General features: G+C 53.6%; 10 protein-coding genes across 10 annotated transcripts; 5 read left to right on the top strand and 5 right to left on the bottom strand.

Annotated features, from left to right (window-relative positions):
• Positions 1-106: 106 nt before the first annotated feature.
• Positions 107-947, bottom strand: UHO2_07144 (putative glyoxylase I; the record flags this gene model as incomplete). The annotated part of the gene is made up of 3 exons (XM_041558946.1): positions 107-151; positions 247-616; positions 694-947. 3 exons carry the CDS (start codon positions 945-947, stop codon positions 107-109), a joined length of 669 nt encoding a protein of 222 aa, XP_041414880.1.
• Positions 948-1,461: 514 nt separating this feature from the next.
• UHO2_07143 (putative dolichyl-phosphate beta-D-mannosyltransferase) lies at positions 1,462-2,337 on the top strand (the record flags this gene model as incomplete). The annotated part of the gene is made up of 1 exon (XM_041558945.1): positions 1,462-2,337. The coding sequence occupies one exon, from the start codon at positions 1,462-1,464 to the stop codon at positions 2,335-2,337; it is 876 nt and encodes a 291-aa protein (XP_041414879.1).
• Positions 2,338-2,542: 205 nt separating this feature from the next.
• Positions 2,543-9,118, bottom strand: UHO2_07142 (uncharacterized protein; the record flags this gene model as incomplete). The annotated part of the gene is made up of 1 exon (XM_041558944.1): positions 2,543-9,118. One exon carries the CDS (start codon positions 9,116-9,118, stop codon positions 2,543-2,545), a length of 6,576 nt encoding a protein of 2,191 aa, XP_041414878.1.
• An 863-nt stretch (positions 9,119-9,981) lies between these two features.
• UHO2_07141 (uncharacterized protein) lies at positions 9,982-11,907 on the top strand (the record flags this gene model as incomplete). The annotated part of the gene is made up of 1 exon (XM_041558943.1): positions 9,982-11,907. One exon carries the CDS (start codon positions 9,982-9,984, stop codon positions 11,905-11,907), a length of 1,926 nt encoding a protein of 641 aa, XP_041414877.1.
• Positions 11,908-12,223: 316 nt separating this feature from the next.
• Positions 12,224-13,171, bottom strand: UHO2_07140 (uncharacterized protein; the record flags this gene model as incomplete). The annotated part of the gene is made up of 1 exon (XM_041558942.1): positions 12,224-13,171. One exon carries the CDS (start codon positions 13,169-13,171, stop codon positions 12,224-12,226), a length of 948 nt encoding a protein of 315 aa, XP_041414876.1.
• A 1,094-nt stretch (positions 13,172-14,265) lies between these two features.
• UHO2_07139 (uncharacterized protein) lies at positions 14,266-15,242 on the top strand (the record flags this gene model as incomplete). Its single annotated transcript, XM_041558941.1, has 3 exons — positions 14,266-14,640; positions 14,767-15,114; positions 15,210-15,242. 3 exons carry the CDS (start codon positions 14,266-14,268, stop codon positions 15,240-15,242), a joined length of 756 nt encoding a protein of 251 aa, XP_041414875.1.
• Positions 15,243-15,714: 472 nt separating this feature from the next.
• Positions 15,715-17,421, bottom strand: UHO2_07138 (putative ATP5 - F1F0-ATPase complex, OSCP subunit; the record flags this gene model as incomplete). The annotated part of the gene is made up of 4 exons (XM_041558940.1): positions 15,715-16,051; positions 16,568-16,790; positions 16,992-17,058; positions 17,389-17,421. The coding sequence occupies 4 exons, from the start codon at positions 17,419-17,421 to the stop codon at positions 15,715-15,717; spliced, it is 660 nt and encodes a 219-aa protein (XP_041414874.1).
• A 1,308-nt stretch (positions 17,422-18,729) lies between these two features.
• Positions 18,730-21,426, top strand: UHO2_07137 (putative translation initiation factor eIF3; the record flags this gene model as incomplete). The annotated part of the gene is made up of 1 exon (XM_041558939.1): positions 18,730-21,426. The coding sequence occupies one exon, from the start codon at positions 18,730-18,732 to the stop codon at positions 21,424-21,426; it is 2,697 nt and encodes an 898-aa protein (XP_041414873.1).
• A 753-nt stretch (positions 21,427-22,179) lies between these two features.
• On the top strand, positions 22,180-23,376 carry UHO2_07136 (uncharacterized protein; the record flags this gene model as incomplete). Its single annotated transcript, XM_041558938.1, has 1 exon — positions 22,180-23,376. The coding sequence occupies one exon, from the start codon at positions 22,180-22,182 to the stop codon at positions 23,374-23,376; it is 1,197 nt and encodes a 398-aa protein (XP_041414872.1).
• Positions 23,377-23,491: 115 nt separating this feature from the next.
• On the bottom strand, positions 23,492-26,377 carry UHO2_07135 (related to CEX1 ### cytoplasmic component of the nuclear aminoacylation-dependent tRNA export pathway; the record flags this gene model as incomplete). The annotated part of the gene is made up of 1 exon (XM_041558937.1): positions 23,492-26,377. One exon carries the CDS (start codon positions 26,375-26,377, stop codon positions 23,492-23,494), a length of 2,886 nt encoding a protein of 961 aa, XP_041414871.1.
• Positions 26,378-26,898: the final 521 nt, after the last annotated feature.

The following is a 26,898-nucleotide window of genomic DNA, read 5'->3' as shown; positions in this document are numbered from 1 at the left end:
CACACACGCATGCAAAAAGAGCAGACACAAGGAGCAGCTAGCTGCTGGATTGCATTGCTCGGACATTTGCATTCGCGATAGCTGCTTTGCTACTAGGGCGGGATGCTTACTGAGGCCTGGAAGTGGAGATGATCTCGATCCAGTAGTTGTCCTGCAAAAGGAATTGCCGTAGAAACAAAAATTCGTCAGCATCTACTGCTGCACAACTTCGCGCTCCTCTTCACTGCTGGGATAGTCTGTACTTACAGGGTCAAGAATGAAAGCAATGTTCTTCATCTTACCGTCCGTCAACTTCTTCTGGAACTTGACGCCCAGCTTCTCGAATCTCTCACAAGCCTTTTCAATGTCATCTACTGCGATACAGAGATGACCGAAACCTTTGGGCTCGTTGTTACCATTGTGGTAGCTGAAGTTCTCGTCGTTCTCGGTGCCGTGGTTGTGAGTCAGCTCCAAGATGGCTTCCCTCTGGCCACGTTCTTTGACGTCCTTCTGATGCTGGTAGGCGAGGAAGTAGAGGGAAAAATCGGAGGCATCGTGACGGTCGATAAGGTCCATTCCGAGGACGTCTTCGTAGAATTTGAGCGAGACCTTGGGGTCTTTGACGCGGATCATGACACTACACGCAACACAAAGGAGGATTCAGTGGAAGGTTAAAACGTGAGGGCTAGATCAAGGAGGTGGTAGATGGCTTACTGGTTGAAGCGGTAGCTTGCAGTCTCTGCAGTGGGGGGAAGACGAAGATTTGCAGAGGTGTGGAAGGCAGATCGTTGAGGGAAGGAAGCGGCGACAGATGGCAGAGCGGAATTGAGAAAGTTGCCAGAAGATGAATGTAAGGATCGTTGCTGCACAGGAATTGTTCTTACACCTATGCTGGGGAACAGACTGGTGCGAGAGCGCAATGAAGCTCGACACAAAGGGAGGATGTACGAACCTGCGGTAGCGGGCATTTTGACGATCTGTTCCTTCGAAGGTGATAGTCGATGGAAGATGGTGGGAGAGGAAGGGGGAGAAGACGCCGGATATATAACAGTATGGCAGCTTGGTCAGCATCGGCAGCTTGTGCGGAGATACCACTAGAAACCGCTCTGCGTGACAACGAATCGGCGGCTCATCATCAGTCAGACACACAACCCCATCGACACTCTTCCACTCTTCCACTCTTCCACTCTTCCAGCCGAGCTAAGGATGTGACGTTCTCTCCTCATCAACAGCTTCCCTTTTCTTCGTCGTGTCGTGTGTGTATGACTTTTTTTTGCCCGTCCAAACCTCCACTTGAGTGCACGGCCCTCAACTTTCGGATGTAACTTCTATAGATATAACACTGCTTAGTCTGTGCACAGACCAACACCGAACGAAGTTCTAAATTTTGGAAAAGTCTCCGATGTGGCATGGAAGCGCGTGTCAACATCCTTCTTCTCACCATCCAACACACACACAAAGCACCAATAGCATTGTCTCTCGATGTCAATATCTCTCGACATGGAGTCCGCAAAAGCCCGCAAGCAGCCCGCTGCGTCCTCCTCCTCTAACCCATCCTGCTCGGTCATCGTCCCAGCTTTCCGCGAAAACCTCAACATCCGTCCCCTCGTAACACGCTTATTCCAAGCCTTCTCCTCTCACCCTCAATCGTCCGACCTCGGCGAGGTCGAAGTCCTTATCGTCGATGACAATTCTCGCGATGGCTCAGTAGAAACTGTCTCCCAACTTCAATCGGAAGGCTACAAGGTTCGCATTATTGTTCGCACATCGGAACGTGGTCTCTCTTCCGCCGTCGTCCGGGGCTTCAGAGAGGCACGGGGAGAAAGAATGATCTGCATGGACGCCGATCTTCAACACCCACCTGAAGCGGTTCCTTCTCTCTTACTCTCCATTAATGACCGAAAACAGTTCGTGTTGGGTACAAGGTACGGTGAAGGTGTAAGCATGGATAAAGACTGGCCTTTGCATCGACAAATCATCAGCTCGGGTGCGAGATTGCTAGCGAGACCGCTGACATCGGCGTCAGACCCAATGTCTGGCTTCTTTGGCATTTCCAAAAGGGCATTCAGTAATGCCGATCAGAACATCAATGCGCAAGGATTCAAGATTGCTTTGGATTTGCTAGTCAAAAGTGGAGTACCAAATGCAGGGATTGCCGAGGTACCATTCAGTTTCGGTCTGAGACAAGAGGGAGAGAGCAAGTTGGATGGGAAGGTCATGTTGAAGTATTTGGAGCAGTTGGCAGAGTTGTATAGGTACAGATATGGAACAGTGCCGTTGTTGTTCGTTTTCATCGTGCTGTTGGTATTGGCGCTGTATATTTGGGCTCATGTTATTTCACCGCTTTTGTTCGGGTGAGGTTTTGCGGTTGAAATGGAACCAATACGCTCTTTGATACGCATTACGACTGCTGCTCTGCTGTAAGACATTCTCGCTCGTATGGCGATAGGAAGATGGCATCGTGTGCACCAGCAACACATACCTCTGAGCTGAGATGAAAAAGCACTTTCTTTGTGGAAACGAAACAAATAAGATTACAAGAAACGGTCGCAGTCCTGCCGCCTCATTGGAACTTTGACCGCAATTGAGCCAACCTGTCCTCCGCTGCCGAACTCCTAATGCTAGATCCTCTTGGCGATTGGGTGGCGGAAGAAGTCGGACTTCTCTCCATCGATCCATCCCCCGCCGCTCCTCCACCAACCGCAGGAGTCGAGAACCGCCCTGATCTCGGAGTGCTAGGCGTGCTAACCCTGTTCACCTCGCCTGCATCCCCATTCCCACCCGCGTCTTCAGCAGCAGAAGTCGCTGGGCCGTTGATCATGTCAGGATCCTCAGCAGCGTGGTTCGCCAGCGCTCTCTTGATGAACCTCTGGAAGATAGGGCCTGTTTTCTGCAACGAGTTCTGCACGTGTTTCTCGAGATGAGGGTTGCGTTTCTGGAACTCATACAGCTCGCGAATGCCTTGACGAGATTCAGACTTGTTCGAGATACGTTGGAAGATGTCTCGCAGCTCGGCGTGATGTGTGCCCCCAGCTTCCTCCGCTCCGTTATCATTGCCGTTTTGACTACTGGTCCGCTGATGTCCTTCAACGCCGTTGGCAGCGGTGGAGTTAGAACGCGACTTAGCAGCAACCCCGCCACCCGCAGCATCACCATCAACATCTGCAACAGCAGCTTTGTCTGCACCAGCACCTCCTTCAGCTGCAATGTTCAACATCCTGATCAGGTACTTGTAGACATAGCTGTTCTCCGGCTGCGGGATCATATCCAGCATTCCCAACGCTTCCTCGCCAAAATGGTTCGAAGTGTGCGACAAGATGATCTTGACCGTTCGCAGAGGTAGATCGGCCAACGGCACACCATCCTGTGCTCTCTGTCGCCACTCAGAAGGTGCGATAGCTTGCAAGAAGCTCTCTACATCTGCAAACAGTTGTTGCGGCTCCACCTGGTGTTGCGCGAGACTGTCTTCGAGACGCTTGGCGATCTTCCAAAGACACTTGACCAACAATTCAGAGAACTTGGAGCGGGTCTCGAGAACTTCGCCCTCCAACTCGCGCAGATCTTCCGTTGCTTCCGTCAGCATCTGCAGACAGGCGCCGTAGAGAAGGTTGAGGTTGCAAGCCGAGAAACAACGCAGAACGATGACGTTGAGGAACTTGGACTCATTCTGGGCCGTAGGATCGTCCGTACGCGAGGTTGAGTGGATGAGCTGCTGCAACAGCACCGTCAGCAAAGGAATGAGAGCCGAGCGGGATAGGTAAGAGCCGAGGGTGCGACCATCTTCCCAGACTCGATTTTTGTCGAACAAGGATGTGCTGACAACAAGGAGATGCTTCTTGAGTCGCTCGTTGCCATACTCGCCCGATTCGGGAGAGAAAGCACGTTGCATCTGCTTGCTGAGAACGATCGCGAGCTGGTCAACGTGCGAGATGAGTTGAGGCTCTTCTTCGCGGATGAAGGCTTCGACGTGTTTGAGGGCAAGAACGCTCTGTTCAATGTCGTTGCTGACGACAAGGTTGATTGCTTGATCGATAGAGAGCTCCTCGTCTTCTTCTTCGGGGAGCTCGTCGGCGAGTATCCCGTCACGATCCTGGGAGATGACACTGGTGGGACGTGCAGCTGCCTCGGTAGGTGTGCGCAGCATTGAGGCTCGTGGCGGGGGCACGCCTGTAGAAGGTTGAGCAGCACGGGGCAAGCCCATGGCCGATTCACGACGTGCCGCTCCTGGCGCAAGCAAGCGGCTTCTGACGCCTGCTGGTGGTGCTGCAGATGCCGAAGGAAGCATCGAGCCGGGTCGAGCAAGTCTCGACGAAGGAGGACCAGTTGAGAGACGAGCCGGCGAAGAAGACCCTGCAGCAGGAACAAAGGACGCACGTGGAGCAGCACGGCCCACGGCAATTCCGGCTGCCGCTGGTCTTGCTGCTGCTGCTGGAGGTGCCGCAGCACTTGAGAACGACGGAGCGGTTGTACGCTTCAGCCTCTCTTCGAGCATCGACATCTCCTTGCCGGGCAAAGAACCAACGAGCTTGTACACCTCGTCACCGATGATCTTATACGCCTCGCCAATAGCAGACAGAGCAGCAGTGCGCACATTGGCATCGCGATCGCTGATTTGCTTGGCTATTACCGGTAATGTCCTCGAGGGCGAGCAAACCTGCAAACCGTTCTTCGAGAATACATAGCCGACCTCGTTCAGACACTCGGTGCGGACGCGGACATTCTTGGACGGCAAGCCGTTCTCAAGGTAGCTCGTAAGCAGCTTGCTGGGAGGGAAGATGAAAGTCATCTTGCGGAAAATCTCGCGAATGCGGTCGCGGAAAGCGACCTTCGCATCACCAAACTTAGCTGTGAGGCATGGCAGGATGCAGGCAGCCTCGTAGTCGCTCATGTGATATTGCTGGCCGCTGAGCAAAGCTACGAGATGCTCGAGGATGTCGAGACACTTGATCGAAAGACTGGTATTGTTGTCCGTGAGCCGAATCGAGACGTACTTGAAGATGAGATCCGAGTTGGCGAGTGTTCGCTCGACAGTCTCTTCCGGCGACAAACCGTATTGCTCTTCTGCGAAGGTCGGGCTCGAGATGAAGTCGGACAGCAACGTCAAGGCAGCATAGAAGTCCTTCTCTGCCGAGTGACTCTTGCTGAACATCGAGTCAATGACGCCTCGGCTGAGTTGTCCATCACATTGCTGGCGTAGCACTTCGATGAGCTCGGGTCGTGGAGCTCCGTCAGCAGCGATCCAGTTGGAGCCTTTGCCCTCTCGCTTCTCGCGCAGTGCTTTGGCCTTGATGTCTGCTGAGATGAATGGTGCTGAACGGTCCATACTGCCTCCAGCACCGGCAGCAGACGCTGATGCCGTGCGTGAAGAGGTGGCGCCATCGCTGCCATCCGAAGCAAGACGAGACTGGCGGGCAACGGTAGATGAAGGTGCTTTGAGCGATCGACCAACAGCGGAGGGTGGCTTGATCCCACCCGGTCGCGCAATCGTTGACGCTCGTGGAGAAGCTGGCGGTGCCGCCACAGCTGAGCCGGAACCACCGCCGATACCAGCAGGCCTGGGTGAAGCAGTATTAGCTCGTGCACCCGCTGCAACGGCTCGAGGCGCTGCCGCCGCCGGAGCAGGAGCAGCTGCTGAAGCCGGAGCCGCAGTCGCGCGAGCCGCAGCCTGCGCTTGTGCCTTGGCAGCATCGATGAGAGGAATAGCGGTGTTCTTCGAAGCGGTCTTTAGCTGGTTGGTCTGCTCAATGACATGCTTGTATCCTGCACGCATGATGATGAATGGCAAACAGGCCACCGAAGCTTTGCGAACAGCAGCGAGCTTGTCGTCAAGGCATTGAACACAGGGCAGAGCAAGTGGTGCCAGCTCCATACCCTTCTCTGGCGGGTGCGACTCAAACCAGTTGGCGAGCCAGCCAAAGATCTCTTGCTTAAGCATAGGGTTGGCAGCTTTGCTCTCGACAATAGTTGCAATACCTGGCAGCATGGGACCGGCGCCAACTTGCTCAGCAATTGCAGTGAGTGCCGTTGTCGCTGCAGCTCGAACAGGTGCTTTGGCATCGGCAAGGACTTGTGCGACGGGACCGGCAAGAATGCGCGCCTGTGGCTCAAAGTGCTTGTTCATGGCAGTTGCGATTTTGGCGATGGCATCGAGCGCCATGTTCTTGCACATGATGTTGCTGTCGGCACATCGCATCTTGAGCGCGTTGGCGAGCTCGGCCATATTACCCTTCAATCGACTGTTGGCGTTAACGGCGGCAAGCACCTCCTCGAGGCCCTCCTTGCGCTCCTTCCAGTTGGCATCGCCCATACGCGCGATGGCTGTGGCAGGAATGAGACGATCGACATCGACACGAGGCACGAGCTCATCGAGCATGTCCTCATCGACGCCGTTATCCTGTGCAGCTGGGGCGCCTGCTGCACCGCCACCATTGCCACCAGCCCCTGCCTTGCCCGCTGGTGCTTTCGTCTCGTCGCTGAAGCGGATGGGTGCTGGTGGTGGGTTGGATGCCGCCTTTTCGATCTCGGCCTCGATGGTTGTCCTGAGCTGTGGGTTGAGATCAGCGACGAATGCGTTGAGTGCAGTACCGAGGAAGCGGGCCAATGTGCCAATAGCCTTTGTCGCATTGGTACGGACGGCAGCGTTCGCCGACTTGAGACAGGTCACAAGGTAGTCGATCAAGGATCGCACATCAACACCGGCAGTGCCGAACTCGAGCAGTGTTTGGTCAACCCAGAGAATGGAGTCCGCAATTGCCTTGGGAGCCTTGAGCCCGCCAAGTGGACCGAGGGCCTGAGCGAGAAGGAAGCCGAACGACGTCTTCTCAGCAAAGGTGACCAGGGTCTCACCAGCAGGTGTCTTGAGCTTGATGTCGCCGAGCTTGTCACAAAGTGGCTGGACCGAGAGCGCAACGGAGGGACGACCGAAGGTGGGACAGTCGTTGGCAAGTAGCTGAAGTGCCTTGTAGACCTCGGCCATGACCTGGAAATTGCTTTCCTTCCAGCCTGGCTTCTTGCCAAGAGCACGAACGATGATCTCGGACTCGACCGTCTCGGCTTCGACCTTGAGCCAGTCGTTGAACTCGGTCATGCCTTGCAGACGCTCCTTCCATGCACCACTGGCAAGCTGAGCTGCGATGCCGGCAGGTATGAGATCAGCGGCTCGTGCTTCTGCGTCGTCTGGGTGGAAGCGGTACTTGACTGGCTCTGTCGCAGATGCAGCTGCCTTACTGCCACCTGCTGCTGAACGTGCACTCGATGATGCGGCTGAAGCCGCTGCTGGCCTTCTCGCAGGTGCACCTGATGAAGCAGCAGCTGGGCGTGAAACGGCAGCGCGGGCCGCCATACCTGCTGGTGGTCGAGCTAAGGGTCTTGGCGCCTGGTTTTCCATTCCAGCAGCGGAAGAGGCAGCTGCTGGTGGTTTGGCACGCATTGCTGCTGGCGGTGCTGCAGCACGGTTGACTGCCGCAGGCCCAGGAGCTGTACCTGGAGGTCGTCTCGCTGGTGCTGCTGATGCTGATCGTGCAGCGCCGGCTGCTCCTCCCATCTTGATCTTGACCTCTGCCATCTTGTACTCTTCCTGGACCTTGCCCTTCTTGATATCGTCAAGACCATCGAGGAAGATGTTCATTGGTCGCTCACCAATGAGCTTCATGAGGGTACCGAGACCTGCAGCGCCGGCGTCACGTACATCTGGTGAGCCATCTGCCATGGCTGTGACGAGAGCATCGCCGATGGGCTTGATATCGCCTTTTGCAGGAGCCACCTTGGTGGTACGAAGGCAACGAACAAGGAAGCGAATCGATTCTGTCTTGACAGCAGGGTTCTTGTGTTTGATACCGGTGAAGACGTGTTCGAGGACCTCGGAGAAGGAGACGGTCTGGAAGATGGCATCAAGCGCTTTGGCGAGCACCTCGACAGTGGTTGGCTTCTTTTCCTTGAGCTTTTCGATGGTGGGCGGGACGACCTTATCTTTGTACCGAGAGAAGTTGTCACGAAGACCCTTTGCCATTGCTTCGAGGCATTGACACGAGACGAGGACGACATTGATGTTGGCATCCTTGGCAATCTTGAGTGCGAGATGGTCGACAAGGTTATCAAAGCGATTGTCGGGCTGGATCTTGGGCGATGATGTGAGGATCTTGAGGATGGTTTCGAGGGTCTCTTTGCGCTCTTGCCACTTTTTGGAGACAATCATGTCCTCGAAGTTGGCGGGGAAATCTCGACTGCCAAAGACATTGACAGGCTCGGCAAGGTCGTATGGGTCGACGTCATCGTCTTGCTCCTGAGCGTAAGGATTTGCGTCTGCTCCTTGCGCATCATCAGCACCGTCGCCGCCTGCATATGGTGCTGGTGCGGCAGCAGCTTGCATCTTTTCACGCTGGCTGAGAAGGAACCGTGTTGGCGTAGGCTTGGACGTAAGCTGTGCATCGATGTCGGCGAATTGTTGTCGAAGCTCTTTGGCCTGAATGTCTTTGAGCGAGTCGATGGTAGGTTGGAGTGCTGCGCCAATATACTTGTGAAGCTCGTGTGCAAGTAGAGATGCCTCGGCACGGACGTTCTTGTCCGAGTGTGCAAACATGTCTGGGAGACGCTTGAGGATGGGCTTGGGCGCAACCTGCTTGTGACCGAAGTCGCGAACGAGATCCTTGATGGCAGTGATGCAACCAGCGACCACTTTCGGTTGTTTCGCTTTGAGACCGTCGAGCAGATCGCCGAGTAGCGGCTCGCATCCAACAACATCCTCCATCTCTGCATAGAACGAGATGAGCCCGAGCGCGTTCTTCTTTGTGCCTGCACGATTGGAACCGAGACACTTTTCGACGAGTGCGGGAAGGACGACTTCTCTCGTCTTGCCTGCGGGTTGACCACCAAACTCGACAAAGGCGCGGACGGCGTCGACACCCTTCTCCTGTGCAACAGCATTGGTATCGACGACGATGGCTTTCAAGATGTCCGGGTTGCGGGTATATTGGCGGAAGATGGGGTCGCTTTCCGATGATGTTTTTGGGAATGCTTTGGAGAGGTCTTCATAAGCGGAGACGCGTGCTTTCCAGAGCTTGGAAGAGAGGCGCTCCTCTATTGACAGTTTGGTAAAGTCCTCCTCTGTTGCAGCGCCGCCACCCATGATTTCCATGCTCATAATGTTGAAAGATTACGCCAGTGCGGCGATGATGATGGTGCTAGGGCGGAAGTGAGGATGAAGTGTCTGGTGCGGATCCAGATCGAAAGGGCGTTGTAAGCCTGTGGCGCGAGCCGTACGCTGAGGCTGAGTCGGGAAGCAAGAAGAGACGGTGATCTCGAGCGTAAGAAGAAGAAAGTAGGACGTATTATGGAGTGCCAGATAGCATCAAGGCGGTAGTACAGGAGACTCGCGAAAGTAATGAAGTGGGAGCGAGGATTCGCCAACTGCTGACGGAAGAATGGTCCGTCACGCAAGCTGAAGCCAGGCTGCGTATTCGCTGGAGGGGTTGGTCTTGAGGGATGATGATAGTGTAGAGGGTCGGTGTGATCTAGACTAAGTGTTGAGAGAGTGTGTTGGATTGCGTGAGTGATCTGCTCTCTGCAGTTGGCTTGAAACAGTGACGAAATGCTCTTTTGACCCGACCTCACCGCTGACCGCCGCTGCCAACGCTCAGTTCTAAAAAAGGTGTTGCTCTCTCGGTCTCTTTTGCTATGCTGCTAAAAAGGCCAAAACAAAGCAGAAAAGAGACGCGCCTCAAAGTGTTGTTTGTTGCTCTTTTTGATATTTGTTAGCTATGAGAATCTGACACTCGAAACGCAACGCGCCCGCCCTGAAAGTGTTGGTCAGACGCGCGTGCACTCTGAAGTGTTGTTCTCTGCGCCTTTTTTTTTCTCTCTCTCTCTCTCTCTCTTTGTGTGTGTGTGTGTGTGTGTTTATCATCTCTCCTTCTCTTTCCTCTCCATCGACCCTCAAAACTCCTCAAGAAACCTTTCTCGCAACACTGGGCACTGGAGCAATCGCTCCTCCAGCCCTCCCTGAAGATGAACGACGATGCCGTCGAGCTCCGCTTCGACTCTCCCGAGCAGGAGGTCAAGCACTGGAAATCCAAAGTTGCCGACATGCAAGATGCTCTCCGTGAAACCGAGTCTTCTCTCCAAGACTTCATGGAGTCATCCAAGGAGCTCGAAACTGAAATGGAAAAGGAGCTCTCTTCTTCCACCAAGACCATCTCTGATCTCAAACGACGAAACGAACAGCTTACGGGTGATCTTGACGATTGGAAGTCCAAATACTCCCGTGCGCTTCAGGAACACAATGCGACCTTGACAAACTTGCAAAAAGAGCTGGCGGCATTGAGGGAGGCGGTGGATGTGTATAAGGCAAAGTTGAGGGATACAGAGCTGACCAACGACGAGCTCGAGAATGCAGAGAGGATGATCGCATCGAGTCTGGCGGACATGGAGGGGAAGTATAACAAGACGATTGAAAAGACAGCACTCTTGGAAGAGGAGCTGATTGAAAAGACGAGGTTAGAGGAAGAGAATCAGCGATTGAAGGATGAATTAAGGGAAATGACGGAAGAGATGACTGTACTGAGGGATGTTGTGACGAGAAGTAGGGCTGTTTCGAGGGCAGAGACACAGGCTAGTTCGACCTACGATGACCAGCCAGTCTCGAGATCGGATCAGAGCTTCGATAGTTCGCCCAAGAAGCCGAGTGCGGTTGAACGTCCGTCGTCAAGACAAGCGCTCAGCTCACCGAGCCTCAACAGAGTTCCAATCTCAAGAAGGCTAGGTGCAATGGGTCACAACAGACGATTGAGCAGAGACGTCCGTGCCGCCGAGGGATTCCACCTCGCTGCTGTGCAGGACGACAGCTCAGCCCATCCGTCCACCTCTTCACGTACATCGACCCTCGCCCGCGGCACACCCTCCCACAACAGCACGTCCCACACCAATGGTCTCACATCTTCACCCTCCGCACGAGCACAGCTACGAGCATCAGTTCGCGCAGCAGCACGCATCCACGGCCATACTGGTGTTCCCTCCACACCCCGCTCTGCAATTCCTTCGAACGGTGCAAATGCAGCAGGCTCAAAACGTATGATGGCAGAAATGATCTCCAAGATGAAGGCGCTCGAAACACGCATCAACTCTGCCAAGGACTTGTCTCGCGTCGTTGGGCCGAACGATGAAAGTGCGATCCCTCGACCTAGCTCTCGTATGGCTGGAACAGTGTTTGGTTCCCCGACTGCATCTTCTTCCGCTGCTGGGATTGCACAGAACTCGATCCACATGCCCACCTCTATACCCCGAGCGCCACGCGCGAGCATGGACGGGAACCGAACTATCGGCTCTTCCATTCCAGTTGCTTCGAGAGTACGACGATCCAGCTCGAGGATGTTGGAACGAGGGACACCTCCCATGCCTAGTCTTGGCTTGCCCCGTTCACAAACACCAAGTGGCTTACACGCGAGAGGAGGCTCCAGAGGCGGACCCTCTCCCCTTCCTCTAGAGTTCATGGACCACGACCCAGCCAGCACTCTACCTCACGTAGCACGGTACGCAGCAGCACAAGCAGCACTTGCCAACACATCCGTCAGCTCAGCCAGACGGCGAACCTCTATGTCAGGCGCTAGCATGTCTCATTCGGCATCTTACGGCTCACTAGCGAAAGTTCGATCTGGCACTTCAAGCGCACTTCCAAGAGCAACGACTCCTTCCTCCATAGCAGCACCCAGGGTCACCCAAAGCACCATGTCGCACTATGGAGACAGTTCAGGGGTCGCAAGAACTCCGCTTTCGACTAGACTAGCGTCTTCGCACAGGAATGGGAGTAGCGCGAGGGGAAGTGTGAATGGTCCGCCGAGTTCGTGGAAGTCGAGTACGGCAAGGGAGATGGTCGGTTCCGCGTTAACTAGGAGTAGGAGTGGCAGTTTGGGGTCTCAAAATAATGATTTGACATAGTTATGCTGTAATGATAGCGAAATGAAGATGATCATCAGGTCATCAACATATGTATCTCTCTGTGAGAGAGAGATTGAAGGTGCCAGGTTCAGGTTCAGGTTCAGGGCTTCACATTGTATGTGCCAGTGGAGAGATTTTTGACTGCAATTTTGGAGTCTCTATTTTGTGCCGTTTTGATTCAGATTCGACAAGATGAGCACAACCAATTCGATACACTCGCCACTTCTCTTCTCTGTCAGAACACACGCGCGATGAACATCAGCCTTACTCCAATCGCAAAATGCTTGTCTTTGCATTTGCACGAACATGTTCCCTTCTACAGTTTAGCCTTGAATTTGTGAACCTCAACCGGCCGCTCATCACCCTTCCCTTGCTCTCTAACCGCATTGATCAAGCTCCCCAAGCCATTTCCGCCCCACAAATGACACGTATCGCCATCTCTCAACCAAACCTTTGGGTTCCTCTTGAATCCTTCACCTGGAGGAGTTCCCATACTAACCACGCTACCCTTTTCCAACGTTGTACTTTTACTCAACTCTGCCAAAGTTTCAGCTGTTTTCCAAAGCATCTCTGATGTGTTTCCGTCTTGCATGACCCTGTTGTTGAGTTTTGTCATTAGGTGAATATTATCAGGGTTATGAATGCCTTTAGGGTTTGAAGCGGAGACTAGGCATGGTCCAATGGGTAACCAACCATCGAAGGATTTACCTAGACCCCATTGAGGAACTGCGAACATCCGTGCTCGTGCTGAGACGTCGTTGGAAAGTGTGTAGCCGAGAACTGCTTGCATTGCCTCGCTGGGCGAGGCGTCTTTTATGCACTTTCCAAGGACAACGAGTAGTTCAACTTCGTAGTCTGATTCTTCCTTTGCACAAGCGGGAATGATGATTTCACGACCGGGACCAGAGATGGTGGTGTTGGGTTTGTAAAAGAGAATGGGTAAGACAGGGCGGCTTTTGATTGCAACATGGGGATCTTGGTTGGGTTGGATGAAGTTTGCTCCTAAAGCACGAATCGAGGGGATCTCGTGGGGAAGAAGAGGTGGAAGAAGAGTGGATACAGTCTTGATTACACCAGATAGAGGTGCAGGACCGGATAGCGGATGGGTGTAGAGAATGTTCGCGCGGATAGGTGGAGAAGAATTGGCATAGGCAACACCAACATCGAGTGAATCGTCAAGAGGTTGACCGAAGTACGTTTGTCCATCTTCTCGGGCGATGAATCGGATGAGGCGCCACCAGGACGTTGCTGCCGAGGAAGTCATTTTGCGTCGACTTGTGGAGTGATGATGATGGTTTGATGCTGCCCACGCTCACGAGCCAAAAAGAAAAAAGAAAAAAGAAAAGAAAAAAAAAAAAAAGAGAAAAAAAAGAGAAGAAAAAAAAGAGACTGTGCGATGCAGCGGCCAACTCGGTTGACAGGCGCAGTAGAGAGAGCTCGGATTTGCTGGGACATGAGAAAGCGGAATTTGCTTTAGCTCTCGTGCCCATAAAATCGTAAAATCCGCCTCCACTTTGTATTTTTCCGCGCTGCAGTGCACGGGATCAACGGTGAGTTGTCTCACGTGCCTGAAGTCTGTGTCAGAATGAACTTGACAAAGCGCAGCCAGGAGGCTTGCGCAAGAGGAGAGAAGATGATGGACAAGAAGCAACGAGAGCGACAGGAGATGAGATGAGCAATATCAAGTGACACGACTCAGGTCACGTGCCTTCGCCCACCATTGAAACGAGCGCACCTTCCATTCGCACGACTCGACCTTCGAGTGACAGCCTAACTTACCGCGGACTACGACTTTTTCGGGCCATGGGCAAGTGACACAGAAGCAACAAGATATCACCGAGCTCAAGGAACGGTAGCAGAAGCATTGCCGAGCTAGCTCCGACTCCATGGGAAAGATCTATTCTATCGGCGTTACTGTTAGAGGTAGACATGCATGGAAAGTGTGCGTGAGGTGCACTATCGCTGGCCGGTACGCTAGAGGTGCGAGGACGACCGCATGGATGACAAAGTTGACGTCGTTCTGACAGGCGAAACAATGGAAAGGTGCTCTTGCGCAGAGCAGATATGCCTCCACAAAGCACAGAAATCTTCTCTTAGCCGACCTCTTCCAAGGCATCCTGACAAGACTTTGCTTGAGCTCGACTGGCTCACTGGATCTCCCGAGATTCTGAAGTCATTGAGCAGTGTGAGCTTATATGACACTTTGACTTCCTCCGTTCTTCCCTCGCTTGTTTTCACCCCTTCCACCATCAGCCTTTCCATAAGTATCTGATGTCTTTCCGACTCGCTCAACCCCTGCGAACTTCAATCAAAACTATTCAGCAAAGAACATTCGCAACCGCAAGGATCCTTGCCAATATGAAGCCCGTTCAGCTCTATACCGCCGGCACGCCCAATGGGCAGAAGGTCTCGATCATGCTCGAGGAAATCAAAGCACTCAACCCTTCGTTCGAGTACGAGACGCATGCTATCGACATGAGCAAGAACGAGCAGAAGGAACCCTGGTTCCTCAAGATGAACCCTAACGGAAGGATTCCTACCATCCTTGACCCTAACAACACTGCCACTGACGGCAAGGGCTTTGCTGTCATGGAGAGCATGGCTATCATGCTCTATCTCGAGAAGAAGTACGACGATAACCACCTCTTCTCGTGGCCTAGTTCCGACCCCAAAGCAGACAACTATCGCAATCTCGTCTTGCAGTGGATGGGATGGCAAATGGCCGGCCAGGGGGCAAGTTGCACGCTCTAGAACTCCCCGCTATGGTTCAGAGCATAGCTGTTGATGATGCTGAGATGGTGGTGTAACTAACTTGAATTCTTCCTGCCCCTTTTTTGGATTTCTGCTTCGCGATAACAGCCCATGCAAGGTCAAGCCAACCACTTCCGTATGCAAGCCACTGGCGACTCGAAGAACGTCGTTCCCTATGGCATCAAGCGATACCACGATGAGACTGTCCGACTCTACACGGTCCTTGAAGCCGGTCTTGAGGGCCGCGACTACCTAGTTGGTGATGGCAAGGGCAAGTACTCGCTTGCTGATATGATCATCTTCCCTTGGGCTCTCTGGTACCGTTTCGCCGGTGTCAGGAATGATGAGGTCGGACCCAACGTCAAGGCTTGGATCGAGAGAATCAAGCAGCGACCCGCTGTTCAGAAGGGTCTTGAGGTTCCCACCAAGTCTGAGCTCTTGAAGAATCTTGACGACGTAAGTACCTTTCCCATGTCATTGGTCGGTGCGTCGATGCAGAGAAGAGTGGACGAGATGCTGATGATGCTTTATTGTCGATTGATGTTGAACAGCCCAACTGGATGCCTGCTATGCCTGAGATCTAATTTGTTGATGTTTGATGAACATGTTGACCGTAGACGACAGCGTAGCTATCGAGCTCGACGAGATGCAATCCGATCATGCTTACGAAGACCTCTTGTCGTCGGTGTCACAAGCGACTGTGAAAGAAAGAGGGATGATGACGAAGAGAAGGATGATGAGGCTTGGCTGAGCAGACCTTACAGCCTCGCTTGGCTTGGTCAAATTTTTGCTCTGCTGTGGAATCAAGGTGGATGGTATCATGCGAGCTTCTCTAGGATCACATGTGGGCTGCACTGGGATGACAATGAGTGGGACCGTCGATAGCAGATCTTCTGTGTAGTCGCAATATTGCTTCTCTCTCACACACCCTCCAGACGTTCAGATTCTAGATGTGAGATTCGAATGTATAGATTTGCTCCTCTTTACAACTTTCCTAGAGCTCAATTCTCCCGTTGCTTCACAGGAAGACAGTCCAAGTCAATTGCGTGGACAAGCTTAGATACCCTGCTCGAGCAAGGCGTTGAGCTTGTTGACCTTGGAAGCGACCGAAAGGTCAACAGTGTTGCCGGCAAAGTCAACGACGAGACCACCCTGGATGGCGGGGTTGACCTTTTGAACGATGCGGAGCGTCTTGCCATTACCCTTGGAGGCGATCTGCGAACCCTTGAGTGCCGACTCGATGCGCGAGACCATCGACTTGTCCAAAGGAGTAGCCGAGGTGACGGTGACTTCAACCTCACCACGGTATGAGGTCATGAGGTCTTGGAAGCCCTCGATGACCTTTTCGGTCTCTCCGAGACGGCCGTTCTCAGCAAGGACGGTGAAGAGGTTGCTGTGCGAGTAGTGCGTGGAGGAACAGTGTGAAGATCGTCAGCGAATCAGTCCTCGTTCATAAGTAATGTCAACAAGCAACCACCATGGCAAGTCGTTAATTGTAAATTCACAGCAATCATGCTCTGGTCTCCAACGTCCTTCTCTATCGGTCGAGCCTACCCGTCATGCTTCAAATTGTTTCAACACCTGCGGCCGACATGTCCAAATTGGGTATCCTGCTCTCCAGGTCGATGATATCCTATCGGCGTTACAGCTCGGTAGATGCCTGCCGTTGGAAGGATCCCTAAGTGACCGACAAGTTTTGCGCAAAGAAGCGAGCCCCTCGCTTCGTCCAGTGGCCGAATGTTGGTAGCTGACTGGGATTATCTGTGATGCCTTCGCCTGCTTTCGTTTTCCCTTGCATTCCATGCCCAGATCTCCATACGTTGCTTCCACTCCATTCCCACGTGATTGATGCATTGTTGTGCATGACTTCGGTGTTATGGTTGCTGCTGTAGCAAGATTTGAGACTTACTGGGTGATGGGGTCGGCCTTGCCCTTGCCGCCGCCGAGGAGCTGCTCAAGACCCTTGGTTCGGTCAGCACCGCTGAGGGTGGGGTTGGAGATGAAGGTCTTGAGCTTGGCACCCTCGGAACCGGCGAGAGCGGACTGGACGGCTTTGAGATCAGCCTCGACCTTCTCAAGGGTCTTGCTGTCCTTTGAGAGGGCAGCGACGTACGCAGACGAAGCGTACTTGCCTGTGGTTGCAAGAAATGGTCAATCGGTGTGCGAGTGCGTGCCGATTGATTGGGAACGAAAGCGATCGGTGTAGTGTCGGTGTAGTAGAATCGAAGTTGCGTGCGGATCGAGTCGAGTGCGATGAATGGGAAGACGAGGATGGAAGACGATCAGTTGAGGTCACAGTGTGATGCAGGTGATGTGGGATGCGAGAAACCTACCGGCAAGACCGTCAAGCTGACGGGGAGCACGAACGGCGGCCTGAGAGGCGTAGCCTCGGGTAGCCTGCTGTGGGATGGGATGCAACGGATGTGGAACGAGCCGATTCGGGGAGGTTGTTGGATGTACGAGTCAAGCGAGCAAGAAAAGGTGTGTGTCAGTAATCATTGTCGGGATTCTCATGAGTTGAAGGATTGATGTCGTTTCCTGTCTGCGCTTCATGGTCAATGATATGCTCTCGACGGACAAATGCCTCGAAATCCATAAGCGGGGCTCTAGGTCTGTTTTGCGACAATGCAAAGCATGTGATGGACGAAGGCTATTTGTGCGAAGAATCGGATGATGCTCATCGATGCAAGTTTGGCGACGCTATGTGGTTGTGCCGAATTGGATACGAACCTGGAAGAGACGGGGGGTGAATCGGGCGGCCATGGCTGCTGTATGTGTGAGGTGAAAGGAGGGGTGGTGATGTGAAGTTGATGTAGAAAATGGAGTGGAGAAGATCAACAAGTGCGACATCGACGACAACCACGACGACGCCGACGATAATCTCAATCTCGAATCTCCAACATCAGAGTTGGCTCGACTCTCTCCGACGAAAGCTCACGCCAAGCTTCTTGAGATACTGTGTGCTTCTCTGCAATTTTCGCGGTCACACCCGCCTCTCAGCCTCTGTGCCCGCCAAACCGATCGGTTCGGCGAGAGAGTAGGACAGCTTCACTCGGACGACAGCTTCACTCGGACGACAGCTTCACTCGGACGACAGCTTCACTCGGACGACAGCTTCACTCGGACGACAGCAATTCAGGCGAGAAACGAAATATTTCTCTCAACAAGTTTGTTTCGATCTCACACCAGATGCCATATTCCCGTTTTTCCTGCCGTCTGTCCCTCAACGACTGCAGCTTTCGATGCAAGCATGCTTTTTGATATAATGACACCTCAGACCTCGGCCATGCTTCGAGTGTCAGAACTTCGAGAGTCAGAATTGCTCTTCGGTCATCCAAGCAGACGATAGAGACAGCTGGTCAAGAAGCCATGAGCTGCCCTTTGTTTTAACGATATCAGCGACGCGTGTGGTGTGAGTGTGTGAGAAAGCAAGCTGCGGCGTGGAGCGCCAATCAAATGGACTTCTCGCCTGAATACAAAATTTGTACTCTTTTAAGCTCTGCCACAGGGTCGAGTTGAATTCGATGCCTCGAAGCAGAATTCAAATTGGGCTTCCCAACGCGACTTTTTGCGAGGAAATTTGAGAAGGACGAGAAGGACGAGAAGGAAGAAGACAGACAGCGCGAGAAGATGAGAAGAAATCACTCGCTCCCAAGGCACAACAGAGACAGAAGAGACAGAAGGGTCGATGCCGTCCGTGTCCTGTGCCGGTGTGTGTGTGGTGCTGTTCTGCTGCGAAAAATTGTCTGTTGGCTAGCTACAGCAGAGGTCGTCTTCACCATCATCAATCTCGACTTTTCATCCTCCATCACCCTCTATCTCCTTGAAAGTCCTGGCTCTTCGTTTCTTGAGAGCTCATTACTTCCTGGATTCTCTTCACCTTTCGATTTCTAAATCGACGGAAAAGCGGTACTTTCAACCTTCCTTTTTCTCACAGATTCCTCACCACAACTCCAGCCTCGCTCTAGCTTTCCTTGCACGCACGCATTCACAGTACCACCCCCCAACTGCAGAGATAGCATCGACACTTTTGCTTCTCTGCTTTTCAACATAGACAACTTTTAGCCCAACATGTCTGGTTTCTTTCGCAAGGTCGGCGACTCCGACTCTGAGTCCGACATCTCCTCGTCCGAGGAGGAGCTTTCTGAGCTCGAGTCCGGCGACGAGCAGCAGCAGCAAAAGACTACTCAGCCTGCCCCCGGTCGTTCCCGTTTCCTCAAGGTTAGCGATGACGACTCGGACGATGACGATGACTCTGACTCGGACGATGACGATGACGAAGAGTCGCTCGACTCGGACGACGAGCCTCGCCAAGATGGCAAGAAGGCCGCCCCCACTTCTCGCTTCATGAAGGGCGCTGCCGACAGTGATGACAGCGACTCGGAGGAGGAGGTCAAGAAGGTTGTCAAGTCCGCCAAGGACAAGCGTATCGATGACATGCAGACCATCGTCGACCACATCGAATCCGCCAAAAAGTCCGGCGACTGGACCTCGATCAACAAAGATTTCGACAACCTGATGCGCTCCATCGAGCGTCAACGCACCTTGAACGAGTCCATCCCCGCTTTCTTCTACAAGGCCATCTCCCAGCTCGACGAGTTCCTCAACGAGTCCGCTGCAAAGGAGAAGGATGCTAAAAAGAAGATGAAGGCTCCCGTTGCCAAGGCCATGAACGGTATCAAGCAGAAGCTCAAGAAGGTCATCAAGGAGAACGACGAGACCATTGCACGATACCGCTCCGACCCCGACGGTTTCGAGGCTGATGCCGAAGCTGCTGCTGCTGCCGCCGCTGCTCCTGCCGACACAGAGACTGCCATCACCAAGGGTAAGAAAGAGCGTCTCGCTGCCGCCCTCGACGAGGATGCCAACGATGACTTCCAGACTGTCGGCCGTGGTGGCCGCACTGAGATCTTCACCTCCGAAGGTCTCTTCAAGAGTCTCGCTGGCATCATGGAGGCACGTGGTAAAAAGAGCACCGACAAGAACGAGCAGATCCGCAAGCTTGCCGACCTCTCGAGCGTCGCCGATACTCCTTACAAGAAGATCCGTGTCATCCTTGCCCTCGTTGCTGCTCGATTCGACTACAACGCTTCCGCTTCCGCTTACATGCCTGTCGAGATGTGGAAGTCCGCCCGCAAGGAGATCAACGAGCTGCTCGCCCTCCTCAGCAAGCACCGCGGCTACATTGTCCGCGAAGAGACCGAAGACTACGATGACGAGGTCGAGCGTGTCCCTAACCAGAACGGCGAGAAGGAGACCGTCGCCGTCCGTGGCAGCATCATCAGCGTTGTTGACCGTCTCGACGACGAGTTCACCAAGAGCTTGCAGAACATCGACCCTCACACCACCGAGTACGTCGACCGTCTCTCTGACGAGAAGAAGCTCTACGAGACCATTGTCATCGCTCAGGGCTACTTTGAGAGCAACAAGGAGACCGACGCTCTCTCGCGCTGCACCATCCGCCGTCTTGACCACGTCTACGCCAAGCAGGATGTCATCATCAAGGCTCTCGAGTCTACCCTCGGTGACGCCGCCAAGTTGTTCGAGTCGAAGCTGTTCCCCTCGGCTGCTCAAGTTGCTGAGCAGGACGGCCCTGCCACTCTCGTTCGCGCCCTTTGCACTTACCTCTACCAGGCACGCGGTGTTCAGGCCGAGCGACCACGAACACGCGCCATGCTCTGCCACATCTACTTTCACGCTCTGCACGCCGAGTACCACGTTGCCCGTGACATGTTCCTCATGTCGCACTTGCAGGATGCTATTCAGCTTGCCGATGTTGCTACCCAGATCTTGTACAACCGTGTCGTCGTTCAGATCGGTATCTGCGCCTTCCGCAACGGTCTCATCAAGGAGTCGCAGGTGGCGCTCCAGGAGATCTTTGCCACTGGTCGTGTCAAGGAGCTCCTGGCACAAGGTGTTCAGAAACAGAACCAGTTCAGCACCATCACTCCTGAGCAGGAGAAGCTCGAGCGTCAGCGTCAGTTGCCCTTCCACATGCACATCAACTTGGAGTTGCTCGAATGCATCTACTTGATCTCATCCATGTTGCTCGAGGTCCCCAACATGGCTTTGGCCGGTAACGACCCTGAGTTGCGCAAGCGCGTAATCTCGCGACCCTTCCGAAGGATGCTCGACTACACTGACCGACAGGTCTTCTCGGGTCCTCCTGAAAACACTCGTGATCACATCATGCAGGCCTGCAAGGCGCTCCAGAACGGTGACTGCAAGGGTTGCATCGAGCTCATCTCGGACATCAAGATCTGGAAGCTCATGCCTGGTTCCGAAGAAGTCAAATCGATGCTCGCTAAGCGTATTCAGGAGGTTGGTCTTCGCACATACCTATTCTCTTACTCTGCATACTACGAGTCGGTCTCACTCTCACAATTGGCAGCGACATTCGATGTCGAGGAAAAGGTGGTCAAGGCGATGGTTTCGAAGATGATCTACAACGATGAGTTGGCAGCTTCGCTCGACCCTTCGGCCAACGTGGTCGCTTTCCACAGACTCGAATTGACCAAGGTACAGCAGCTTGCTGCGACATTGGCGGAGAAGGCCAACTCGATGCTCGAGCAAAACGAACGTTTGCTCGATGCCAAGTTGGGCGAGGGTAAGGAGCAGAGGAGTGGTCCTGGCGGCGAGAGGGGTGATCGTGAAGGCGGACAGGCTGGTGGACGTCGTGAGAGGAGAGGTGGTTCTGCAGCACGTGGTGGACGAGGTCGTGGACGTGGACGAGCACAACAGTTCCAAGCGCTTGGACAGAAGGTGTAAGCCCCGAACCTGACTCTGTTCAGCTTCAAGCTGTTTTTCCATCGCCTCCTCTCTTCCTCTTTTTCTCTGTGCATTCCCCATCCCCCCCTCCTTCCCCCGAAAGCTCCTATTCTTACAACTATCCCTGTGTATATGTATGAAATTTCAAGGAGCATTTTCTTGCCTTGTCCCATAACCACCACGCTAGAGAATTTGAATGTGAGCAACACGGTACGAAGCTTGTGTTGAGGAAGGGAATTGTATCGTGCGAGAAAAGCGGTGGAGGGACGTCACACGCCGAACAAAAGGCGCCGGGGCTGTGGAGGCGGAACTTGGCCGTCCCGGAAAAAGTCGGCGCAAAGTGTCAAGGCTGAAGCTAACTTTCCCCACTTGGATAAGCGTGCAGCTTTACTTTGCTTCCGACCCTTCTGATATGGATCGAGTATCCTTTTCTTCACTTGCTTCGACATTCATCAGACGGCCATCCTCCGGAGACCTTCAGGAGGCGCATGGGCCATTATATACGATAATTGCACCGTCTCATCACGCAAAGGTCCTCGGTTACAGGCACGATCGGAATCAAAGCGGATGTGGCAAGCACTCTGGAACACACAACTCAACGTTCGGATATACACTGGCATAGGCATGCAAGCACGATAGACAGGTAGAAGCATCTGGGAACTGGGTCCAGCATCATTATAGACGGAGGGAGGATCGTGTAGTAACACCAGGAACGACTTTGTACAGAATCTGCTTCACTCAGCAGACAGCTGCATGGTTGCAAACATGGCTTCGTTTCCAGCCTCATCTTCACGGTTGGCAGCTGCCACAGCCAGCAGCAGTCGAGTGCGTCTCAGTGATGCTGCAACGAAAGCTACTAGCTTCAGCTTCCAGCGAGCGCTCGAAACCGGACCAAATACATCAGCACTGACGAGAAGGAAACATAAACAGCGATCAACCTGGCAACCACCAACATGGCTTCTGCCCTCAATCCAGCTGTCGACCTCTCGTCACTTTTCTTCTTCAGCATCGAGAACGCGACCTCGCACCTCGACACCCTCCTCATCGGGCATACCGGAATACTCGTTCCCTCAGCACTGCAACCCAACACCATACGAAATCTTTCATTTCACCTCAAGCCGCAACGTCATGCCTTCCGAAGTCAAATCACGATACTACGACCTTGTGCGATCTCTCCATCCGGATCGTCTATCGACTTCTTCCTCCGACAAGACTAAAGTGAAAGCCCAGGAAGAGTTCAAGTTGGTAGTGCAAGCATACAACCTTCTCAAAGATACCAAGAAGAAAAACTTGTACGATCGAGCAGGAATCGGATGGGACGGATCAAAAGGCGACACTTGCACCACTTCCCCTTTTGCTGGCAGCGATCCGTGGAGGAATTGGCAAGATTTGCGATACACAAGACGTTATAATCCCGGCTACACAGGACCAGGCCACGACCGTTTTGGATGGCAAAACCAAGGATTCTATTCAAACCAGTATAACGCTGCCGGCACCGCAGGTTATGGTAATGGTTGGAACGGCGGTAATGGTAAATACACCTCCAACGGAATCTTGATCTCCACCTTATTCGTTGTAACTTGGGTTCTAGCAGGATTGCAGTATTCTAGATTGAGTCTCCAGAGTCAAAAAGCGACAGAGAGAGCAGATAGAAGTCACTTGGACGCTGCAAAAAGTTTGAATCAAGCAAGAGAGTTGGCGAGGAGTCAGGAGGGAAGGGAAAGATGGAAAGCGTTCAGAAGAAGAGCCAGGGAGCAGAAGGTGGTTGAACAGTTAGGATCGGCCGAGGTCGGTCATGTTGCGTTGTTGGCTATCGGTACGCCCAAGGCAGGAGCGTTTGAGGAGAGTCCGTACGCAATCGGACACGGTGGACCGAGTGGGAAAGAGGCTGCTCAGGAACGTTTTGCCAGGGCTCAGCAGGCGCAACAAGCCAGGATGGGAACTCAGTAATAACTCAAGTACATCACAGCAATCCACAACCCCCGCATCGCATCACTCACACCTGTCTTCAGATCTGAATGTCTGTGTGTTTCGACTGATTGAGATTTCAGATTCGAAGGGCGACTCAGAGCGCCCTCTGCCTCGCCGCCTCTTTCTCCTTTTTCAACTGTTCCAATCTCAACCGTCTTTCATTCCTCTTCCTTTCCAGCTCAGCTTTCTTTTCCTCTTTCGTCAAAGGTACCGCCGTCGCCGTCGCTGCTGGTGCTGGTGACGCACTTCTACTGCGTTCTGTATCTTCATCATCCGCGTTATCGTCAAACGAGGCCCATGTTTCGTCGACTGACGCTGCAGCAATGGAAGCGGGGACTGGAGTCTCGAAGGCTTGTGCTGTGAGTTCCTGCGAGTTGAACAAGCTTCCTTGTGAGGCTGATGGCGTCATGCTTCCCGATGCCACTGCTGGTGGTGGTGGTGGCGTAGACTCTTGGTTAGCCTCCCATCCGTCTTCTCCCCACGCCTCTTCGACGGGTGCGGCGACCTTGAGACTGCTTCGGCTGATAGCTTGCTTTGGATCTGCTTGCACTGGCACGGCTTTGGCTGCTGCAGCTGCGGCGTTGTTAGCTGCGGTGCGTCGAGGTCCGAGCTTAGCTTTGGCCATCTTGGTCTTTCCGACAGTCGGAGCTTTCTTCTTTGGTTGACCTACTTCGAAGCTAGACCAGTCGGCAGAGTCGTCGTGCACATCCATGAGGTCCGTGTGTGCTGCAGATACATTGAAAGCGGATGCTGTTGCGGCAGTCGAAGTGGCATCCTCATCAAGGTCGTAGTCCAGAGGCGACTTGGCTGCAGCTGCAGCACTGGAAGACGGTGAGTCGTGCATCCAGCTTGGCGAGCCCATGCTTGAGTCTGGACCGCCTAGTCCGGATCCAAGACGGAGGCTAGCGAGACCAGATGATGGTGGGACTGTTGAAGGCGATGCGAGCGGCGGTGCGGCGGGAGTGCCAATCGAGGTGGCAGGGGTGCTGCGACCGTCCATCTGCGATTGCAATTCAGCAGCTGAAGACAGCGGCTGGCCATCGGGGACAGAAGGTGCCGAAGAAGAGTTGGATAGCGAGGACAAGGCCGAAGACATGGCCCAGCCTGCCAATGCTGTTGCTGCACTACCTGCCGAGGCAGCCATCGAGGATGCGTATCCAGCGCCGTTGGCTGCATCAGCGCCGCTCCCACCGCTGAACGATGTAGCTCCATTGAGCTGTTCAGGCGTGAGCACACTCTCTGACATACCGACACGACCGGACTCGACCTTTGCGAGGAACATCTTCATCGCCTTATCCGCCTGATCTCGAACGAGTTTCTCTTTGTCGACCATGCACGGCGAGACGGCCGGCAGGACTTGCCGAGCGCAATCCTCGTGATCGAATGAGTCACCGGCGGCCATCAAGGCCATGAGACCCGCAACACGTGCATGCACAAATTGGTCTTTGAGACTGCGTGAGAAAGCGGGGATAAGCACCTTTTTGCGTGTCGACAGGGAGAGATGGGGCACAAGACGACCGAGGAGAATGGTGGTGTTGGTACGGATACCGGCTTCAGGATCGACCTGAGTTCGAGCAAGTAGGCGCAGCAAATCGTTGTTGAGAATACGGTCTGAGAGCTTGGGTGCGAGAGGCAGGATGGCTTTGAGTGTCGCCTCTCGTATGACAGGGACAGAGTCATTGAAACCAGTGATAAGGTTTGGCCAGAGCTTGTCCGTTACAGCCTTGTTGTCCATGCGTTGGGCATAGAGCGACAGGTTCTCTAGCAGAGCCATACGAGTTGATCGATCTGGTGATGCAAAGGCTTTGAGAACGGGCGGGGCCACGTTTGCATTCCACTCCTCTTTTGGCAATGGTTGACCGAGACGAAGAACGAGGGGTAGCAAAACTGAAGCTTGCGTGCTAGCCGATGGGATCGTGCCTGGCGGTGGCACAGCGGCAAGAGCAGCGACCAGAGCAGGGAGCACTTTGTACATGAGAAAGTCTGGAGTGAACGAGTCGGGCTTCTCCTGCAAGAGCTTGATGATAGAGGCCTTCTCGTTCTCAGTAGCGAGGAGGAAACCGTCAAGGCCTCGTGCGACTTTGACGAGAGTATTTTCCTTGAAAAAGCCTCCCTCAGCCTCACCTGCTTGCCAGACTCTTGCTACTGTGTTTCGAGTTTTGGCATTGGGGATCAACATGCGCTGCAGGACGGTGTACAGAGCCTGCGGGACATGACCTCTAGGAGGAGCGGCGGTGCCAGTCTGTGGTGGTAATGGACCGTTGAAAGCCTCGATGGCAACAAGAGCAAGCGAGTAGCTGTCAAGCAGAGTAGAGTCCATGTTTGACAGAACACTCCAGCCATTCTGCTTGACTTCCGGTGGAACATAACGATTGCCGTTGGGTATTAAAGAGCATTGGCTGAAGAGAAAGCCATGAGGTGCTTCAGCATGTGGAGTGAGAGCTTCAAATCCAGCGAGCTTCCACTCTCCCGATGCACTAATAAAGATGGATTCGGGGCGAATGTTGCCGTGTGTCGAGGCTGCATCGACATTGAGGAACTTGACAGCATTGACGATTGACGAAAATCCCCAAACGATCCAGTCTTGGCGCTGTGGGGTTGCACGCTTGTCTTCGGACAGTTGAAGGACCTTGTAGAGCGGTGTCGCTTTCTCCACAGCAATGTAGACAGACGAGTTGGTCTCTGCGCTATCAAGTAGCTTGAGGATGTTGGGATGGCGTGTAGTCCGCAGCTTCCTAGCGGCGTTCTTTGCAAGTGGTAGAAGATTGGCTCGAGTGGAGTTGTGTGGATGGGTAAGGTCGAATGCAAGCACCGTACATGCTGAGTTGTCGTCACGCCTGACAGCAGAAAAGAGCGACCATAGTGTGCGCGACCGATATTCGACGAGCTCGTGGCCGATGGTGAAGTTAGGGAGTGGTCCTGATCGTGCTGAAGAGAGCACCGACGAAGCGGCCGAACTAAGCGACTTGAAGTAGTCCATCGTGGCAGGTTGATGCCACTTGAACCGAACTCGCCTTGCCTAGTTGAGACCCTGACCGAAGTTGAGGCCGATGCCTTGAGCGATCCAACCTAATGGCGGAGCGGTGGCTCGACTGAGCAGGGCAAAGGTGGCCTGGCTGAGCCGCGTGACCGTCTGAATGTGTGAATGTGTATGGCGTTGTAAGGGAAGATGCCGAAGCGCCAGCACACTTTGGTGGAGTGAAATATGGTTACAGTAAAGCCAAACTCAAAATCGTAAATTGCATTTCGCAACTCCCGATGCAGAGAGCAGACGGCGGGAGCCGAGTGTGTGTCTGGTGAGTTGAAGTAGATAAAGCCGCACAAAGCGTGGAGACAGTGAAGGTAGTGCTTACGGCCGAGTAAAAGGCCTGAACATCTTAGCATGGACCACATGTGTCACAACCTACTCAAGGCAAATGCTTTGTTATGCTCCGCAGTCAATGCGGCTCTCCGCCGCTCTTCTTTTGTATATATAGACTCCTAGCTCTCTCGCTCTCTCTC

Source organism: Ustilago hordei, assembly GCF_900519145.1.
Source record: "Ustilago hordei strain Uho2 genome assembly, contig: UHO2_contig_24, whole genome shotgun sequence".
In the NCBI taxonomy this organism is placed as follows: Eukaryota; Fungi; Basidiomycota; class Ustilaginomycetes; order Ustilaginales; family Ustilaginaceae; genus Ustilago; species Ustilago hordei.
The sequence above is the reverse complement of the archived record's forward strand: the minus strand, read 5'-3'. Positions and strand labels throughout refer to the sequence as shown.